Below are 15,097 nucleotides of genomic sequence, written 5' to 3' on the forward strand. Positions count from 1 at the left end.
AAACTTAAAAATCAGCTTGGCTTGGCAACTGAAAAGAAACGCAATTACAAACACAAGTCAAGTTTTTCACTGGGCCGAGAGAGAGAATCAGAAGGCTAACTGACAGGAAGACTGAGCGACGAAGCTGCAATAGAGAGAGATGTAAAAAGGGATCAAAGTTGCTTTTGACTGCTCGTAATTTAATTAAAGACCATTCCCTTTGTCATGCCCTTGCCTGGTCCTGTGACTGAGTCTGAGGTCCTGGGTCACTCAAAATGCTCCTTGCCGCCGCTGCTGACCAAGTGACTAAGCTGGCCATTTGCCAGATTCCTTCCACTTGTCTCTGCAGACTCGTCTTACGGTTTCAATTTCAATTTTCAGTCATCAAGAGGACTGTTTACGAATGTCCTGTCCCTCTGCGAATGTCCTGCGGACCCTTCGACTCTTTCTGTGATATTATCCAATTGACAATAAGTGCCTTGCCTTCATGATGGTTTCGTTGACAGTTTAATTTACATTAAATTAGGCTTCACGCAGAGAGAGAGAACCCTCCTGTTTTATCGAAACATGCTTAATTTTTTGGATATTTAATTTTAACCTTGTGGCTACTTTAATGGTTGTTATCTTTGATTTTATGGATATAAAAATATATTGATGCTTTTTGTTCTTGTTATACTTTTTGATACTTGTTTGCGGAGAACTGTATATTTTCACAATGCTCCTAAAACAAAACCCAGCCATTTCAGTCAGTCAAAATCATAAGCATTTCATTTTTTTTTCCATCGAGTCCCACTTAATTTGACTGCTGTTTTCAATCGCGTCTTAGCTTTTTGACCTTTGACATAGCCAATTATCCCCTGGGTGGGCGAAAGTTGGACTCCATTTTGGGTAAAAGATCAGCCCCAACCATTTGACCTTGGCCATCTAATGACGAAAGCGTTTTCTAATTAGCCAAATGGCCATTTATTGTTACAGCTGCCTTGCAGAAGCTTCAGTGACAGCTTTTGGCATTGGACAGCGTTTGTTACGTTTGTTCGCAACAAATCCGCCCATTCGCCACCATCTCCCACCGAAAGCCAAGTGCATTTTTGTTTATTTGTTGGACTAAGCTGCTGTCACATCTTAACTCAAACACAAGCCTCCTATCCGCACACCTCCCCTGCTTTTGGCCAACAGCAGTTTGTCTTTCGTTTTTCATTTGGCCAACGTCTTTCTTTCCTTCTTTCGTTCGCTTTGTTTCGTTTCGGATGGTTCATTCTGTTTTTCTTGCCGCCCTCGCTTTTGGCCCTGCATTCGTTTCAATTAAACAAATCCCCTTAAGTGCCAACGAGTGTACGTGCAGTGGGCGTTGGGCAAGGGCGTGGCTGTTTTAGGGTGGTGGCTGCAGCGTGGGGGCCACTTTGTCAACACAGACTGAAGTCTGGGATCTTTGCGTTAAACAATTAAAAGAATGCACTTGAAAAAAGGCCATTACGTATACGCCGCGTAAACAAAGCACTCGAATCGGTTGAAAGTGCACTGCGAAAAACAGAACTTTGATCTCAAATAATCTATTCAAGGCCTATAGGGAATAGAAAATTTTGGATTTGATGTACTTTTTCCAATGGGATAGATGCACTCTCCAGTGTACTTAAATCAAAGGTGTGTATAGCTAGCAGTGGCGTACTGCCAATGCGAATGCAATGTCTGATGATAAGTGTTTGATGTGTCGTGCTTCCAGTTCCAAATGCCATGGGCCCGCATGTATTTGCATACGTGGGACCTGCAGGTGGCTGCCAGGGACTCAGGGTTGCGACAGGATATGTTGTGGATCCGCAGGACTCTGGATTCAGGATGCAGGATGCAGGAGTGCAGTCGTCGCTGCCATCGTCACCGCTCACAAAGTATAACTAAGCGCTGCGGATTTGATGATGTGACGTTGAGTAAAGATGATGGATTCATCAGCGTATGCAAAATGCTGTCACACGCTTTGTCGTCCGCTCCCTGGCATCATCATCCGCCCAATCCCGTTCGCGTTCTCGTTCCCGTTCCTGTTCCTGCTCCTGCTCCTGTTCTTTATCATGTCCTTGGCTGTCTGTGCGCTCATCAACATCAGCATCAACATCATAGTCGGGACGATGTCGCCGGCGATGATAAACGAACGTGATTTTGTAGCTGGCTTTCTGTCTTTCCGTCCGCTCCGTCAGTCCCGCCATCTTCATCCCCCGCGCTTCTGGCCAAATCCGTCTGCTGGCTGCCATTGCATAAGTTTCAGCATTCCAGCGTGCGGCGCATAATGAAAATTTCATGTAAATGAGCATGAAATATCTTTTCCATTTCAGTCAGCCAGTCAGGCAGTCAACGTTGGCCAGCGAGACAAATGTCAGCTTATGAATTAAAATGCCTTATGATGCGGATTCTATTTCCCTTTCCCCCCGCGGGCTTTCTCTTTGTTTTGCACGAAATCTGTTCTATTTGTCTGTGGCGGCATTTTGTATATATAAGCCACCGGATAATTGTGTCCGATCTTCAGTTTGCCAAACGTTCGACAGACGATCCAAACTCGCATTCTAATTAGCGCTAAGAAGGGGGCAAATTAATCCACTAAGGCTAAGGAGGATGGCCTCGTGTCGAAGCACTTTGAGTTTTACCACCCTGCGAATGTAAACCACTTGATAATGAGCATGACACCTTGATGCCAAGGGCTACATTGCCGTTACCCAACCGCCAAGATGTCTTGGCTTCGCTGACCTCTGGGCGACAATTTAACCACTAATTACATGCAGTGTCAGGCGGGACAGGCCAACTCACCCGGGGTCATAATTAGTGTAAGCAAATGTAGAAAAGAAATCTTAGTGGAGGCCAGAAAGAAAAGCAAATACACGGGGCGACTAGGCAAAGTAACGAGAAAACCACGGAGACGAACATTTTAACAAGCGACAGCAAAGAAAAGTGGCATAAGGTGAAAGCGGTTTGCGCAAATATTGAGACTCTGTGATACTTGATGCCTGATGCCACAAAATAACACTGTTCAGCATTGTGATTGTTTCCTATTGTCCTTGGGATATGAACAATTACGTTTTAATAAATTGCATAATTTAGGAAAAGATATATATTATAATAAAAATATTTTTAATATTCTAAAATGATTTTCACCAATTACAACATTTTAGTTTTTATTTTTTAGATAAACCCATATACACCACTTTGTGCTGGGTATAAAAAGTATAAGAAAAATTGAAGAAGAACTCAAACTGTGCACAAAGTTGCGGCCAGGTGAGGTTGATGTCTCCCGGCTCTGCTGGCTCACAGAGCATTTGCCGGGCAAACGGTGTGAAAACACAAACAGTTTGTTGCTGTTTTCTGCATCTTGGCCGCTTATCCCTCGCCTTTCTATCACTTTTCTTCTTTTTTGCGCTGCCCTGCTGCCAAACTGTAATTAAAATTAATTGAAGGCTTTGGCTGTGGTCAGGCCGAACCGGGCTTCACACAGCACCTTAATTAACACGCCTTTTGCCGGAAATTCGCTAATGAATTTTCACGCTTTAAAATTCCTAGTGGCAGGCGAAGTTAAAGGCCGTCCATGGTCCTTGTAGCATTCTGTTTACTTAGCCAGCTTGCGCAGAAGCAAAACTTGAACGAAAGTATCCCAAAAGCGCACTAAACAAAACAGTCAATAAATTGTTTACATGGCAAATTGATCCCCAGCGTGCATTAGATGAGAAAAAATGAGTTGACTTTGAGTGAGAACAACAAGCGAAGACCGAAGAGGATGAAAATGGAGGAGCCGCACGAAGTTGAGCTGGGAACTCAGCTCTGGACATTTGGGCCATTCATAAATATCAGGATCTGGGAAATAGAGCCGGGCCAAGATAGTTATCTTTCGGGTCTCGTCCGAAGTGTTTTATGTTGAGATAGGTCACAGAATGCCTAAGAGGCGTATACGTAACCTGTGTCACACAAAGCATACTTAAATGTAAAATGGTGTAGAATATTAAGACGAGAAAACTAGTTTAATATAAAATGGTAAATGCACTTACTATTGAAATTTTATCAGCCCTACTGCTATTGTTGGTTCAAGAACAATAAGAATGCTTAATATCGATGTATGCATTTACCTTAGTTTAGCCAAAACATAAGCATCTGACCAGATAACCGTGGAATTAACCCCTTTGTTTGTCCCCGTAATGTGCCTTGAATGGCAGGCCATATTTGCCTGGGGCCAATGTAGCCATAGCCATTGCTTGACCCAAATATTTATGCGCTAACCCACCAATTTGGCTATTTGCTGATGGCCTAACTGCAGCCCGTTCACACAGACGCACTAATAATATATGTTGACCGGCCAACTGAAACTGGCTCACACTCACACACATGAAAGCCCGTTAAGCTTAATAAGAAATCGATAATAATCAAAGCTATGACAGCTTTACTGGCGGTGTGCATTATAATGATGATGAGGATGCTGCGCCGCAGCCCCATACCAACCCAGTCCAATCCAATCCAATGCTATGCAATCCAATCGAATCCAAACCAATCCAATCGTCTGACTGCGTTATTACGGATGTGCAACGCGGCGTATGAAATTAATGCCGTTGCGGTTTGTAACACATTAATTGATAATTAATTAAACATTGCGCAAAGCGGCGGGTCCTGCGGCTAAAAGTGCATTTTATGCCCAATCCCATGCCAAGCAATGTCACGCATACGCACTGTGGCCAGGGAATCCCCCGATCCCCTTGCCACATCCTGTGCGTCCATGGGTCACATGATAAATAGGAGCTCTTTGCAGAGGAGGCGTGACAGCTCATAAATGTTAAACATGAATTTCGAGCAAGATATTCAAAGTGCGGGTAATAATCTACCGATTGGTCAACGGGGAAGTCGTGTTTGGGTTCAATGCGAAATACTTTTTCGAGTGCAAAACTGTGTTATCGATTTGTTGTCAGAGTATATATTTTCAGTGCACACAACTTGAAATTGGAAGGTTCTGAGATGATGGAAAAGTTTTAACAATTAAGATAGACTTTCCAATCTGTGTCAAGCACTAAATAGTTAATCCTTATTTGTGGTCTACAATTTTTTTTTATTTATTATTAGCTTTCGAAGTAATCTGAAAGTAATCATCTTTAAGCCATTGCTCATTCATATTTGATAACTCGAAAACTAGCTAAAAATTCGCTTTATTTAACCCATTAAATACATAAATCGATACCACTTAGAATGGCTTTATAAAATATATACAAATTTATGCTACAAGTACGTCGAATTGCTACGTCCACTCTAAATTTACGTTCTTCCGAACTACCAGAATAAATTAAAAACATATATTTTAAGAGATCTAACTAATCTGACAAATCCTCGGACTTTCGAGAATGGCAATGAACAAAATAAAATACAGAAAGTGTGTTGAGTTAAATAAATAATAGCAATCCGTTGGACCTTGAACAGGTTTTCTGACATCGGCACGGCATGCACTCACACTAAGCCAAGCTGCGCTGGGGAAAATAATGACAGGGAGCAAATAATTTTCCATTTGGCCGGAATGGCCTTGAAATGCAATCGCACAACCCCCTTCAGCCAGCCAACGGGCGCACATAGTTTTCACCTGAGCTCGGACTTGGATTTTGGATTTCATTCCAGCCCCGTTCGCCTGCCAAGGTAAACTTTTCCACCTCGTTGGGTCATGCAGCGCGTATTTGTGTCATGGCATATTTTCGCAGCAGCAAGTTTGAGTTTTGCCCAATTTTTTTTTTCGTATTTTACGCTCGGCATTCTTTCCACTCGTTTGTAGCATGCCCCAGATGCTTAAGGCTTGTTCCAGGCAGCGACTTGGCCGCATATTTGCAGCAGCACCACCATCACCACCACCACCCACAATCCACAACCCACAGCGCCATAATGCCGCACATATTTCGGTGTGTGCAAAAGTTGAAATATATTTCATATTTTACTTGGGCTCGGGGAGTTACGGGCTCTCTTAGCTATATATGAAGCCGTACTGCACGGCGTATACGTAATGTGTAGTGCAGCTTCTTAAGAGTGCAATAAAATGTTTTGTGCTTGCAAAACTTTTGTTTCAGCTTCGACTGGCAGGCAAAACTCTTTCCGTGAAATACTTTTGCCTTGCCGCTGAGTTTTTAGTTTTTAGTTGCATTTGCAGTTTTGTTTAAGTCCTTTTCTCCCTCGCCGCTTTTCATTGTCCGGCTGCCCATATGAAAAGTGTCGCCAAAACGCGCATTAGACACTTTTCCCGGCATCGCCAATGCCACTGCGATAAATGGCATCCAGATGGCAGTTAAAGTTTTCGGGTTTGCAAAGTTTGACTAAGGTGGCAAACTCTTTCAGCAGCCAAAGCAATTGCTGTTTGAAAGATTTTGATGATGAGAGAAACACAATTGATTCACTTGAAACTTCCATTCCATTCCATAAAGCCTTCAAGAATTTCCGTGCTCGAATTTAATTAAATTTATGTGTAAATTGTATTTAAAGTCGATATACTATATAAAAAGATTTTTATGTTATGATAAACTGGATTCCTGTGTGGGATTTGCATTTTCCTTAAAGAAATAAAAAGCTAAGCATAGCTATTTCTGGACCTCTACCCACCCTCCAAAAATTGGCTGCTATCCGCTCGGAGATTCATTCCCCATTTGCGGCGCTAACAAATGGGTTCAATCATATTTGCATCAGTTTAGACAAATTGAATACCCAGCTCATTTGTAAGTTAGTCAACATCCGGTGGAAACCCGAAAACCGGGCAAAGCAAGATAAATGTTTTCTGTGTCAGAAAACTACTTTTGCAACGACTGACACACACTGAGTGTAATAAAAGTCAAACGTGGTCGCTTTTGTGAACTAATAAGACGAGCACCGGATATGAGAAACTCAGATACAGCTACAGTTGCAGATACGTATACACAGGACCATGTAGGGAGGACACTAGTCCCGGGCTAATAGATCATTAGTTAGCAGTTGTGCTGCTGCTATGACCATTTTTGGGGTTGTCTGCCCTTCCTTTTTTGGCTTTGGTCGGAGCTATTTGAATATTTATTGCAGGCGTAACAGTAATTTATTGGCCAACATTTCTCATGTGAGCTGCAAGATCTCCGTACTGCAGTCAGTTCCCAGTCCCGTTTGCATGTGAAGCATTTGTTAATTATGCCATTGTGAAAAAAGGGGGAAGGGGTTCAAAGACATTTTAATATTGAGAAGGGTGAACGCCAAAACTTTACCACTGATGATTATGTTGATGACAATGATGTCGACGACGGCAGGGGGGGCACAAAAAATAACACTCGCGATAAGGCAGTCTGCGAGTATCGAACGAGCAAACAAAACCCCGCCAAGTCAAAGTGCAATGCAGCATAAAAAATGCAGGAAAAGAAAAAGCGGGCCGGCAAATGGTGATGGCAAATGGGGTTGGGAAATGGGGCCGGGAAATGGGGAGCAGACGCGTCGAGTGCATTGACAACTGACAGCAAAGAGGCTGAGCCGGCCCCAAGTTATGCATGCGAGTTCGTCTGGGGCAGGAAAGGGTGCTGCGTTGCTTTCTTTTGCAAAATTGCTTGTTTACTTCAAAGCAAGCAATTCCTGGAGCATCAGCTGCGTCATGGCGCAAAACAATGCTGTCAACTTGGGCGTCGCTGCCATCGCACAGCGCCATCAGCACTGCAAGAGGAGCATTGAAAGTGGCAGAACTTAGGGAGGGTTCGCCTATCAAATACCTATTAAAAACTAGTGGAAAAGGTGTGGAATTTCTTAACATATTTTGTTATATTTGTAACTTTGTTAAAATTGTATACATCCTTAATCCATCTTAAAAACTACAGATTAATGTAGATAAGATTACATCTAAAATTTTATTTTTATCTAGATTTTCAAATAAATATTTTATATTTATTCATGTATCCATATTCTTAGAAATTCGATTAGGCATGAGTGTTTTTACTTGATTTCTTATTAATGGAACAACCCTCTGCCGCAAAAAGTAATGGGCTTGAGAAGAGGCAGCAACAATGGCCAAGAAGCGAATGCTTGAGACTTCCTCGAGGTCCCCAGGCTCTGCCGAGTGCCCCGGCGGATATTGCTAGGGAAATTGATTGAAAGTTTGAGCATCTTAAAAGTAATGGTAATGAGATTGTTTTGCTTGCACTCGCATTGCTCAGATGCAGGATGCAGCTCCACATGTGCTGGAGTCCGTAATCCCCGAGTGCAATAATTATAAATAGTGCTCGAGAGTGCGGGCCTGTGAGTGTGATTACGGATTGCCTGGCTGCGCTTCGTTTTGCTTTGTGGATGCTCTGTCAAATGTTATAAATACGCCTGCATTATGCGCACCGATTCTGATGAATGGATGTCCAACAAATCTCCTTGCCTCTCCGGCCAGCTCCCTTGGCCAGGATAAACTGACCTGGTTGCTATCGAACGGTACGGTGTTTGGTGCTTGGTCTGCGCATAACAAATGGCCAGCAGATAACAATGGATGATGGGTACAAAAGTGAAGAGGAACCAACTGAAGGGTTGTTCAAGTGCCAGCCAACCAACCAGCCATCGGGGAACCTGATTGAGGTCCCTTTCATATTCCGTTGAGAGTGGATCGATGCCGCTTATAAATATGCATGGGTAAATCGCAAAAAAGTGCTGTACTTTATAATATGGATACAGCTTCTCAATTAAAGTATTTTCTTTCTTGAACGCATTTTCACTCGAGCCATCAGAAAAAATGTTTAATTGAGCGTAGTCTTTGCAGTTTTAAATTTTCCAAATCTTTCACCAAACGGAAGGGCCAATGACATTTTTCGCTCGATAATTACTGTAAAAGAAATCTTCCATGGCTAATGGACTGCAAACTGACATATGAGACATTTGTTTTCCTCTGCACTCTAAAGTCAACATAAGTAGAGAGTAGGGTATTAGAAATACTTGCTCTTTTTGTATGTGTGCAAGGAAATGAGTAATGAACTTTAATTCTTTAATAAATAATGTAACTCACCACAAAGTCCTATGTTTTCGCTTGCAACTTTATTTTTGTCCGCAGCAGCAATCACAATTTCTGTCGCCTGTTCTTGTCGTTTTTGCGATTCATTGTGTATGTGCTTTTTAATTTTGGATCCAGCAAAACAAAGTAACGCAAATACTTTCAAGTACAGAGAAAATGTCCAGAGATCGGAGTCGTGAGCATCCCGGGTAGCTTGTCAAACATGACCAATGCCATTGCCAGCCACAAATCCATGTGATGTCTCCTGCTGTCTCATTTCTTTTAGATCTACGCTTCGCTGCACATGCAAACGTTTGCCGAAATAGGAAAAAAAAAATGTAAAAACCAAACACACGACCAAGAAAAATGAGGAAAGCCAAATGGAAGAGATGCTTGTGTCTCGCTCACATACACAAGCCAAAATAACTCATACGCCACGTTGTCGCGTGTCCTCGCCTGTGTCCATTTGAGTGCACAATTTGAAAAGGCTACTTGCCTTGCTTTTGGCCTTGGGGCCTCCGTTGCAAAGAAGACGCCAGCAACACAGCATTGTCAATTTACCTTCGCCTGTCTTTCTACACTGAACAAATACTCGGGTTGAAAAATTAAGATGTGCGTTAACTAATCAAAAACAAACCATAACACATATATATTGCAAATTAATGCATATGATTGAAATATTTATCAATGAAAATAAAATGTAAACAAATTTTCCTCACTGCATTTGACTGTGCATTAAAATTGTTGCAATATTGCAGCAGTGAAAGCCTTGTCGCTAATGGGCCGAGACTTCTTTTGAGCCCTCATCGCTGACTGAGACGGGATAATGCCGCCAAGGCAGACATCTGAAATCTGTGAAAAATCTTTGAATCCCGCGCTCAAAGAAAAAATGCTGGAACGCTTTTCATTGAAATTTTGTATGGATTTATTTGGTTGAGTTCATTCAGTTGTTTGCTGTTCAGTTTGTTTCTTGTGTCTCAAGTTATTATTGTATTCCTTGTATTCATTGGGATAGGGCAGGGGTATTTTCCATATCGTTTCGAGTGCTTAATCATAACATACATTCATAATTCATTTGTAGAGTATATGCCTGGCTTTAAACTAAATCATTAATATATTTTACAATTATCTTTTATGGCTTCGTTTAGACGTTAAATTAGCTACACTTAGTTTATATTCAGATTGGTTGGAACACTTACATGCAGAAATATACGCATACATGATGATGATGACCGAACCATATATGCACGTTTGTTTGCATTTCGTTTTAATTGATGTAAGAGAAATCACTGGTTTCTTTTTTTAGTTTGTTTTTTCGATTTTCTTATTTTCATCTTAACTAGCTGGAAATGGAAATTGCCTTTGCCGTGCTGGGCCAATAATCTGTCTATTACACTTACGGCTCAACTTTTGGTTTCATACACACTTTGTAGAAGTATTGATTTCTGCTTTGTTAGTGTGTGTTCTCTCCTCCATTCACTAAAAACGTAAATATTAAAATGTAACAATAATTTACAATGTGCATTTATTTTGTTACTTTTATGCCTTTTCACAGTTCAAACATTGAAGAGAAAAAATACAATTTGATATATAAATGCCATTTACAAACAACAACTTTCCCCACTTGCTTTTCTTGGTTTTGTTATTTTTGTTATGTTCAAACTTTACATACCAACCATAGGTCCTTGTTGTGTTTTCTTTTTGTTATTTATAGTCTTTGGGAGTTTTTTGGTTAGAATGTGCAACTAATTTACATTCATTAATTTGCAGCTTTTCTGTTTGATTTGCTTTTGGGTTCTGTAATACATTTGATTTACGATTTTGCTATTTACACATTAATACTTAGTATTCATTTATGCTAAGCTAATTGCAGCTAATTTGCTTGTGTGTGTTTGTGTATGAGTGTCTGTTGGGGTGTGAGTGTTCGTTTTATTTATATTGTTTACCATATATTTGAATAATGTAATTAATTTTCAATATAATTGCCAAGAAGGTGCGCTTTCGCATTGCTCGCCCATTTTCGGTTGAGTGAGTGTGAGCTTTAAGTCTATTATTATTATGTCAAGGATATACTTACTAAATTTATTCTAGTTGTATGCGTTCATTGAGCCCAATTCCTAAAAATTGCAGCTCCTTACTGTTCAGCTGACATTTACAAACATTTACAAAGTACCCTTCGAAACTAATATATACTTCTCGATAGTATGTAGTAATCTGATGAAAAAATATGGCGTAGGCTGTGTGTCCATCTGAGTACTTAGTGTAAGGAAGGAACAATCTTCTTCTGCTGCATTACTCTTTTGTTTAAATTGTTTGAAAGTATAGCTACAAAAATTAAAGCCCCATTTCTCTGCCTGCATTCAAAAACGTTGGAATCTGTGCAAAATTTGATATAAATTATGAGCTCTGAATATCTTCTCGTTTCTGTTAATTCTCCGCATTGAATTTTGATTTATTTATATTACAGCTTGGGTGTTTTAAATAATCGTTATATTTTTATGACGCATTAATTAAACATTTTTGTTCGTATGTACACCTAAATTATAATCACGTGATATGTTACGACCGCAGCAGCCGCATATAGAAAATTAAGTATGTATAACTGGGGATTGAATTATAAATTTGGGCTTAATGGTTGCACATTGATAAGTTAACCGAACTATTTATATTTTAGGAATGTAATGCTAGGTGCAGAAGATTTGTGGCAGCCTTTGTATGAGCTTTGTATTAAAATATATTCAGTTCCTCGACGAGCACACAAACGATTCGCTTCAATTCTTCAGAACGCTGCAATTCACTTCAATTCGTTTTGGCAACACTTAGCCTAGACACCAACCACGAAGAGCTCAAGACTTACATGACTAGCTAAATTGGGAATCGGGGCTGGGCATATGGACTTGGAAAAATCCATGAGATGCCAGGGAGACCTTAGACGCAGCTCTCCTGCTGCGAGTACATGAGCGGGGTGCGAACGGTGACTATTTCGCGCGAATAGGACTTGCCCACGCCCGAGAGTCCCGATAATGAGCTACTGGGACTGGCCACGGCCGCCGTGGTGGAGGCCAATCCGCTGCTGTTGCTCGATACTAGCATCTGGCCATGGGCCATTTGCTGCTGCTGCTGTTGCTGCTGGTGTTGCTGGTAGGAGGGCGGCATGTTGGACGCAGGATGGTGGTGCATTTGCTGTTGCTGCTGCTGCTGCATCATTTGCATCATCGAAGCGGAGTTCTGCGGACCTCCCGCCATCTGCTGCTGTGCGTGATGATTGTGCGGCAGTGTGTGGTAGCCACCGGGATGCTGGGGCAGGGTGTACATTTGCACGGTGCCAGGCGACACCGTCGAGGGAGTGCCATGCGACCCCGGCGATGAGATGCTTGCCCCCGCACCGTTGACCCCCGATCCTGCTCCACCGACGCCGACACCTGCCACACCTGTTCCTGTGTCCACCTGCATCGTCTTGTACGCATCGATTTGCGCATATATCGTCGGCTCCTCAAAGTAATCGTAGTCGTACGTGGGCGGCGGAGCGTGCTGGTGCGGATGCTGCATTCCGCCCGCATTGGGCTTGTGGCGCTGCAACGTCGCCGTCGCCGGAATGGTGGGCAGCAGCTTCCGCATACTGGAGCCGTGTGGCAAGGTGCCACCCAGCATCGGGTGGGGATGCTGAACCTGCCCCTGCTGCTGCTGCTGCTGCACCACGTGCTGCACCACCCCCACCCCGCCCATGGGCTGACCCTTCTTGGAGGCGCCACTGCTGCCGGATGGCATGTTGGTCAGCGACAGCTCCGCGTAGTGCAGCTCATCGTCCTGCAGAAAAGAAAATGAGCCAGGCATTTAATAAACCGCCAGAGAACAGAAAAATTTTCTTGGAACAGTCGAGATTCCACTAGAGAACAATTTGCTTGATGAACTCGAATACTTCTGAAGCTTTATATTTTATCTTCATTTCAACATTCTGAAGAATAATTGAAAAACATATTTTTAAGTAATACCATCCTGATGGGAGTGTAGCAAATAAGCACCAGTTTTCAGAAATATTTAATTTTGAACAAAGATAATATTTAATTTATATTTACCAAAAAAAAAACTTTCAATATGAAATTGGCAGCCAACAAATATTTTAGATAACAGCTTAAAATAAATTTTATTCTGAGAAAGGAGTTTTCCAAGAGTTATAAGAAATGAGCCCGATAAAACAGAGGCATTTGTCAAGGTAACTACAAGTAACTTAATTTTCAATTTATTAACCAAAAAAGAAAACAATTTGGCTTTCCAAGAAATACAGGAATACAAGCATAAGATAACTCCTTAAGTGAGCAACCTTCACCAGAAGTAAGCCAAAAAGCCTCATTGCCAACTGTTTTCCGGGCGGGGCTAATATCACAAGTTTATTTTCTAATCTGGCCCAAATTGTTTTCAAGAGCATTAGGATTTTCGCAAGAAATTTGCGACATCAAATCAAAGCATTTGTCATGGCAATGCTGCCGGCATTTCGAGGGGGAGTTCGTCATAGAGTAGTTCGACTGTAATTAAAACTTTTCGGTGGCCAAAAGTTTGGCCGACTGCCGGCGACTCACCTTGCTGCTCTGATAGGTGCCACTGTCCGCCGAGTTGGCCTGGACGATTCCGGTGCCGGATGTTGAGCCCGGCTTGCAGCTGATTTCCACCTCGCTGGTCGTCGAGAGATGTCCCGATGGCGTTTGTGTTGCTGATTTTTGTTTATATTCGCCATCAACTGGATGGAAATTCCGGGTGGGGTTCGTTGGGTTGGGTTTGGTGATTGAGAGAACGTCATGGAACGGATCAGAATGGAGAACGCTTAGTTAGTTCGGGAAAGTTTTGAGCTGGCCGACGACGTCGTTTTCGTTTCTCTGCTTTGTTGTTAAGTAGCAGGAGCAAGGCAAAAGTTTCTGGCCCGGCCGACGCCCTCAAATCTTTTGGTGATTTTCGGCAGCAAGTTTTCTTCCTGCCCCATTTTGCCCACCGCCAGCTTCCTTGGCTTTCCCCATAGTTTACTTTTTTTTCTTTTCTGTTTTTTTTTTTTTTTTTTTTATTTTGGCCATGAAATTGCTTTACGTTTGGAAAATTGATTAAATTGTTGTGCTGTGCTGGTGGAGCTCTGGCTGCTTTGGCTGCCGCTTGATTTCTTGATTGCCATTAATCAAGCGAGCACGTGCAGTGAGTGAAATTGCTGGTGCTCCTTCTGCTATTGCTGCTGCTCCTGCTGCTGCTCCCCATTTTCCCCATTTAACAGGGTCTTTAAGGCCCTCGACTGCAGACACACGAGCAAACAAGCTAACCGGCGAGGACCTGACAGCAATTAGCTGTCATTTAAATATTTCAGCACTGGCACAAAAATGCAGCCAGCTCTCTCCAGCTCCTCAGGACTTTGGGTCCTGTTTGTTTTGCCTGCATGAGCCCTGGACGGCCTGTCAAATGCATTTGCATAAGGGGAAGCCCCCAAGCCAGCGGCCATAAATTGTGAACAGAAGCCTGGGCAGACGCCATTTATCTTGAGGGCAAACCGAGAGGATGGGGATCTAAGCAAAGGGTTTCTAGAACCGGTAACTTACCCTCATTGTAGGGCACAACATCGGGATTCTTCTCGTCGTACATCTCCTCGGAGTGACTCAATGGCAATGAGATTTTGTCCTTAATTTGCAAATTGCCCGGACGTGAGAATTTCGCATTGGGATGTACGAATTTCTGCTGCTGCTGATGCTTGTGCGAGCGCAGCTTCAGTGCGGCAATTGTGCCGATTCCGATGCACACGATGGCCACCAGGATGCCCACGAAGATGCCAATCGACAGGATCGGTGTCAGCTCAAAGTTGTCGGGGCTCTGGGCACTGCCCTTGTAGGAGGTCAAGGCAACTGCAAAGGTAAATTCGATTGAAGTATTGGTAAAAGCTTAATACTGCTACAATAGTATTTTATTTCTTTCCGTTTTTCTAGGCGGGATACAAATCTTTCCGTTAACTGAATGAATCCTCTTTAAATGCTGATCATAATCAGGCTTAACCTTTACTCAGAGCATCTACGCTTTGACCCAGCCAAGACAATTTTCTTTTCTGATTTCCATCTCTGCCGTTTTTCTGGTTTTCCCTGCCGTTTGCTGTGTTTGCTTTGCACTTTTCCCCACCCCCCACTTGCCACGCCT

The 15,097-nt window shown here is 42.5% G+C and overlaps 1 protein-coding gene across 5 annotated transcripts in view; it reads right to left on the reverse strand.

The window, feature by feature from the left end:
• Positions 1-9,839: 9,839 nt before the first annotated feature.
• LOC117144465 (nephrin) overlaps positions 9,840-15,097 on the reverse strand; it is a 77,662-nt gene continuing 72,404 nt past the window's right edge. For 4 of the 5 annotated variants that reach the window (XM_033309630.1, XM_033309628.1, XM_033309629.1 and 1 more), the window contains exons 15-17: positions 14,512-14,811; positions 13,516-13,673; positions 9,840-12,745 (exon numbers count right to left, since the gene is read on the reverse strand). In XM_033309630.1, coding sequence (XP_033165521.1) covers positions 11,867-12,745; positions 13,516-13,673; positions 14,512-14,811 — 1,337 coding nt within the window. In that variant the 3' untranslated portion in view covers positions 9,840-11,866. Of the gene's footprint in view, positions 12,746-13,515; positions 13,674-14,240; positions 14,451-14,511; positions 14,812-15,097 lie in introns of those variants that run through there. The other variant, XM_033309631.1, reaches the window with a different exon arrangement.

This window comes from Drosophila mauritiana, chromosome 3R (genome assembly GCF_004382145.1).
Source record: "Drosophila mauritiana strain mau12 chromosome 3R, ASM438214v1, whole genome shotgun sequence".
NCBI lineage: Eukaryota > Metazoa > Arthropoda > Insecta > Diptera > Drosophilidae > Drosophila > Drosophila mauritiana.